The 6,279-nt window shown below is 44.6% G+C and overlaps 1 protein-coding gene across 3 annotated transcripts in view; it reads left to right on the top strand.

The window, feature by feature from the left end:
- Positions 1–3,178: 3,178 nt before the first annotated feature.
- CEP135 (centrosomal protein 135kDa) overlaps positions 3,179–6,279 on the top strand; it is a 70,029-nt gene continuing 66,928 nt past the window's right edge. For all 3 annotated transcript variants that reach the window (XM_015560089.1, XM_006757795.2, XM_015560088.1), the window contains exon 1: positions 3,179–3,357. In XM_015560089.1, coding sequence (XP_015415575.1) covers positions 3,245–3,357 — 113 coding nt within the window. In that variant the 5' untranslated portion in view covers positions 3,179–3,244. The remainder of the gene's footprint in view (positions 3,358–6,279) is intronic.

Here is a 6,279-nt window from a genome sequence, read left to right as displayed (position 1 = left end):
CGTTCAGCCTGGACAGGAGGTGGGAGATGGAGCCGGTAGCCCGTGGAGAGGAAGGTCTGATACGTGTTTGCTTTTCCCTTGGGAAGATTTTCATCTTTTTCATCAGTCCTTTGTTTTTTAAAAAATTCACATTCATTTTCTCCCCCCTTCCCTCTCTCTCTTTCTCCCTCTCTCCATCCCTTCTCCCTTCCTCCCCTTCATCTTCCCTCCTCCCCCTCCCTTTCCGGGATGTGAGGAAGTATTCTTTCTAGGTGAGGTAACCAAAGTTGGTACCAGACAGGGAGGACGGTCCTGGTCTGACAGGTGTGTGTCTGGTGTCTCCGGGAGTTTCTCTAAAACGCCCTGCATGTCAGGTCCCTTCTGTGGAAGGAGCTGGGAAGCCAAAAGGGACACCTCTCACGAAAATGTGGTAGTTTCTTTGAAGTAATTACAAGAAACTTCAGTATTTCAGCCATTTTATTCAAAACACCGCCTGTGATGGGGGAGAGGAGGCGCAGCCAGGGCGGGCCAGGGCTCCAGGGCCCCGCTGCCACCCGCGCTGGGACCCGAGGGTCGGAAAGGCCCTCTCGGGGCGTGGCCGTGGCTCACCCCGGAATACAGAGCCCTGAGATGTCACTGTTGGTAAACGGCGAAGCACAGGAGGCTGTAAAGCAGGCGCAGTGGTTCTCAACCTTCCTAATGCCGCGCTCTTTCATACAGTTCCTCATGTTGTGGTGACCCATAACCGTAAAATTATTTTCGTTGCTACTCATAACTAATTTGGCTACTGTTATGAATCGTAATGTAAATATCTGATATGCAGGACATATTTTCAGGGGTCGCAACCCACAGGTTGAGAACCGCTGGTTAGAGTATTAGGACTCTATTTTCCTGGCAAAGGTTAGAAAAGAGCAAAGTCTCTAAAGAAGTGATCTTTTGATAACTACATTTTAGGGCAGACTGATAGAGAATAGGTTCATAAATATTTTAAAAGAAGGATAAAAGCGTGTATAGAGACATTTGGTTTTTTTTTTATTATCGAAGTAAAATTTACATGGTGAAACGCACAAGTCTTAGGAGTACTTAATTGAAAAGCTTTGATAAATGTGTACACTCATGTAACCACTACCCCAATCAATATATTTTCATCACCCCAGAAAGTTCCTTCTTAACCCTTTGGGTCAGTGGCCACCCATCCATATGGCCCCAGGCAACTGCTGTTCTAATTTCTGTCCACATAGTTTAATTTTACCTGTTTTTGAACTTTATATAAATGGAATTATGCAATAAACGTGGGTGGCTTCTATTGCTCAAATAATGTTATTCAAATTCATCTCTGTGGTTGATATGTATCTAGTTCCTTCTCTTTTTTGGGGGGGTAGTACTACATTGTATAAATATATCACAGTTTATCCTGCTGTTGAAGAATATATAGTTTGTTCCATTCGGGGGCTATCCTATCTAATAAAAGAGAAACATGGTAATTAGCCGTACCTCCGCTACCCTTCCTATTGGCTAATCAGGGCAATATGCAAATTAACTGCCAGCCAAGATGGCAGCCGGCAGCCAGGCAGCTTGAAGTGAACATGAGGCTTGCTTGCTTCAGTGACGGAGGAAACCAAGGTTCCCTGAGCCGCGAGGCCTGCTAGTACTGGGATCAGCTGAGCAGTGAGGCCTCACTGCCCCTGTGTCAAGCAGAGCTGCAAGGCCTCCTGGCCCCTAGAGCAGCATGACAGGGGGCAGCGCCCAAACCCCCCTGATCACCCTGTGGTTTTGTGTGTGACAGGGGGTGGACCCACAACCTCCCTATCCACCCTGCTCTGTTCGTGACAGGGGAAGGCGTGCCAACCATCTGATCTGCCATGCTCTGTGCCTGATAGGGGAGAGCTCCCCAACCCCCTGACCGGTCCTGCTCTGTGTGTGACAGGGTACGGAGCCCCAACCCCCCTGACTGGCCCTGCTCTGTGTGTGACAGGAGGTTGGGGAGCGGTGCCCCAACCCCCCAATCAGCCCTACTCTGAGCGTGACTGAGGGTAGCATTGCAACCTCCTGATCGCCCTGCTCTGTGCATGACAGGGGGCGGCACCCCAACTCCTCAATCGGCCCTGCTCTAAGCCTGACCAGGGGCTGCACCTAGGGATTGGGCCTGCCCTCTGCCACACGGGAGCAGGCCTAAGCCAGCAGGTCGTTATCTCCCGAGAGGTCCCAGACTGCGAGAGGGCACAGGCCGGGCTGAGGGACCCACCTTTTCCCTCGAGTGCACAAATTTTTGTGCACCGGGCCTCTAGTTATGAATAAAGCTGCTATGAATATTCTTGTAGAGTCTCTTTGTAAGTTGCTTATTTTCATTTCCTCAAGTAAATTCCTAGGAATAAGATTACGGAGTTATATCTAACTCCATCTATTGAAAAAAAGTCTTCATTATCAACTGGTATATCTGGCATTTCTCTGATAACTAATGGTCTTAAGCACCTTTTCATGGGGTTATTCCATTCAGATATCTTCTGCAAGGTGCCTATTAAACTCAAACCCATTCTTTCATAGGTTATCTGTCTTTATTAAGAGTCAAATTGCAAGAGTTCTTTATATATTCCTTATAAAAATCCTTTTTAGATATTATGAATATTTCCTCCCACTTTGCCTTTTTGTTTTCTTCATGGAATATTTTAATGAGCAGACATTTTTAATTTGGTGAAGTACAGTTTTTCATATTTTTCTTTTAGTGCTTTTTAAACAGTCTTCTCAGGATTTTCTTCCTACCTCTGGCTCAGGAAAATATTCTTTTTTTTTTCTTCTAGAAGCTTGATTGATTTTCACTTTTTCACAGAGGTTTGAACAGATACTTATTTTTAAAAAATATTTTTATCGATTTCAGAGAGAAAAGGAGAGGGAGAGAGAATCATTGATTGGCTGCATCTTGCATGCCCCATACTGAGGTTGATTCCACAACCTGAGCATATGTCCTGACCGGAATTGAACCATGACCTCCTGGTTCATAGGTTGACGCTCAACCCTGAGCCACACAGCCTGGGCCGGATACTCATTTTAATGCAGCAACAGGAATATCATTAGCATTCTACTTAAATCAATCTAAATATTGCAGAAGTCTTCCTATCTAAAGAGGAAAAAGAATTGTTTCCAATTAAAAGGAATATTTTCTTATCATGAAACAATAATAGTAACTATAATAATATAATGATGTTTCACTCTTTTCTTTTAGGACTTTAATTTTTGGAAGTGAATAAAACTAGTTTTGGAAGACAAGATGACTACAGCTGCAGAAAGAAAGTATATTAATATTAGAAAAAGATTGGATCAGTTGGGATACCGCCAGACTCTGACAGTGGAGTGTTTACCCTTGGTAGAAAAACTTTTCAGGTAAAGATGAAAATACAGTTCTAAACCTGTATAATCCTTAATTTCATTTATTTGGTTTGATTGAACTTCACGCTACAGTACAGAAATGGGTAGAGTTTTTAAAAGCCCTTAAATCATCCGAAGCACATCTATTTGTTGCAAATCCTGCTTCTCCATCATGAATTCAGGGTCTCCATATTGTAGAACTCCAGGAGTCACCATTCACACTATACCAGTGGTTCTCAACCTTCCTAATGCCGCGACCCTTTAATACAGTTCCTCATGTTGTGGTGGCCCCCAATTTCATTGTTACAAATTGAACATAATTAAAGCATAGTGATTAATCACAAAAACAGTATGTAATTATATATGTGTTTTCCGATGGTCTTGGCGACCCCTGTGAAAGGGTCATTCGACCCCCAAAGGGGTTGCGACCCACAGGTTGAGAACTGCTGCACTATACTGTCTAAAGTAAACATTTTTGAGGGTTTTCCCTGTGGGTAGAATTACAGACTTTTTAATGTGGTTTTCTGATATAATTGGGAGTTCTATGTTGGCCTCACTGGTCTTTACTATTACATTAATAATGTGGTCATTTCTTTAGCTGTTACATATTACCTTATATGTGGTAATTCTTTAGCTGTTATGTATTACCTTAACTGAAGGATCCTTTGTGATTTTCTTTTCCACATGAGGTCTATTACTGTGGTTTACCCTGGGGCAGGGAAATAGCTTTGGGAGCTTTTGCAATAGGACAGTGATTTTCGATGGGTTGTGCCATGGCATGCACACTGGTGTGCCACAAGAATTTTTAAGACATGCAATACCTAACTATTTAGTCAGGGGCACTGATCTCTTTTCCCTTAGATTGTCAAATAAAAATGACAACAGCCAACACAAAAATAGTGTGAATAAATCAAAATTATGCCTTTTTGGTCAGGTTGGCAAAAAATACAGTTTTTATGGTGTGCCGCAGAATTTTAGTAATTAGTTATGTGTGCCTTGCGATGACAAAGGTTGAAAATCACTGCAGAAGGACTATTAAGAGATGATGATGGAGAGAATGGATGAAAAATATTTTGTGGTCTTTAGTATGGCCTTCAAAACCCTTCCTCATCTAGCCCTGCAGCTTCATCTCCCATGTATTGAACCACTTGAAGCTCCCTAAACATATGTACACTCTCACCCATGGTCTCTCCATATGCTGTTCTATCTGCCTGTAAAGTCTCTCTCTCCTCTCTCTGTCCCCTTGCCCTTGTGCTTAGTTAGCTATATATCTGCTGGATTCTATCATGTCTCTTACATGCCACCTTAACTACTTATTATTACTGGAAACTTCCATTTGACTTAGCTTTAGAATTCAAACTCTATACCTAGGAGACCAGAGACTATACCTAGGACAGGCTGAATACATAATTGACACTGAAGTATTTGTTGAGTTTATCACATCTATCTATAGTAATAAAAGGATAATATGCTAATTAGACCAGATGTCTTCCAGACATCATTCTGGACATCCTTCCTGACAAAGCCAGTGCCAGGGGGAAGCCAGCCTGGGTCCTGGGTGCCTGCCGATGGCCGGGGGAGGGAAGCCTGGGTCTAGAGGGAAGCTGGTGCTGGCAGCCAGGGGAAGGAAGGCCTACTCTTGCACAAATTTTCATGCATTGGGCCTCTAGTAGTAGTATAACTTTCTGACAAACTGTCAGTAGAATATAAGCTCCATGACAGTGGGTTCTTTATTGCTTTCCCTGCTCAATAAGTATTTTTGGGAGTAAATATTCCACTAGTCTATGTTCTTTGAGGTAAGGAACTGAATCTTATTTATTGTGTACCTTGCACTTAGCATGTAGCAGGTATTCAATAAATATTTGCTGAAAAAACAAGTAAGTTTCACAGATTCCACAGGATCAGGTGACTAATTGGGCATGGTGGAATGAGCAAGAGGGGAGAGTCAAAGATAATTCTAATGATATGTATACTAGAGGCCCGGTGCACGAGTTCATGCACCAATGGGGTCCCTCGTCCTGGCCTGTGGGGATCGGGCTGAACCAGCTCTCCAACATCCCCTGAGGGGTCCTGGATTGCGAGAGGGTACAGGCCAGGCCGAGGGATCCCAACTGTGCATATACGGTTCAGGGAGGGACCGCAGGAGGGCTCTAGGGCATTTCCAGCCCATCTCGCCCAGTCCTAATCGGCTGGACTCCAGCAGCAAGGTAACCTACCGGATGGAGTGTCTGACCCTGGTCAGTGCACATCATAGTGACTGGTCAAATGGTTGAATTAACAGTCAGACACTTAGTATATTAGGCTTTTATTATATAGGACTAGAGGCCCAATGCACGAAATTCATGCAAGAGTAGACCTTTTTTCTCCCGGCTGCCAGCACCGGCTTCCCTTGGGCACCCGGGACCCAGGCTTCCCTCTGGCTGCTGGCAGGCACCAGGACCCAGGTTTCCCTCACAGCCCCAGCTTCATCTGGTCTAATTAGCATATTATGCTTTTATTATTATAGATAATTTATAACTTAATCTTGTTTTGAGGAATTTATTAATGCTTTATAGTACCTTGAAAGATTCCTAAGTGTTTGTTTTTATATTTGAATTCACTTGGCATTTAATATATTTAAGCCTTTTATAATTATACTAGAGGCCCAGTGCACAAAAATTTGTGCACCCCGGGGGGAGGGGGAGTCTCCTCAGCCCGGCCTGTGCCCTCTCGCAGTCTGGGACCCCTCGGGAAATAACGACCTGCTGGCTTAGGCCTGCTCCCGGGTGGCAGAGGGAAGGCCCAAACCCTAGGTGCAGCCCCTGGTCGGGCTCAGAGCAGGGCCGATGGGAGAGTTGGGGCACCGCCCCCTGTCATGCACAGAGCAGGGCAGATTGGGAGGTTGCGATGCTGCCCTCAGTCACGCTCGGGGTAGGGCCGATTGGGGGGGTGGGCCGC

This window comes from Myotis davidii, unplaced genomic scaffold, assembly GCF_000327345.1.
Source record: "Myotis davidii unplaced genomic scaffold, ASM32734v1 scaffold173, whole genome shotgun sequence".
NCBI lineage: Eukaryota > Metazoa > Chordata > Mammalia > Chiroptera > Vespertilionidae > Myotis > Myotis davidii.
Note: the sequence above shows the minus strand (reverse complement) of the source record. Positions and strands in the feature narration are given on the sequence as shown.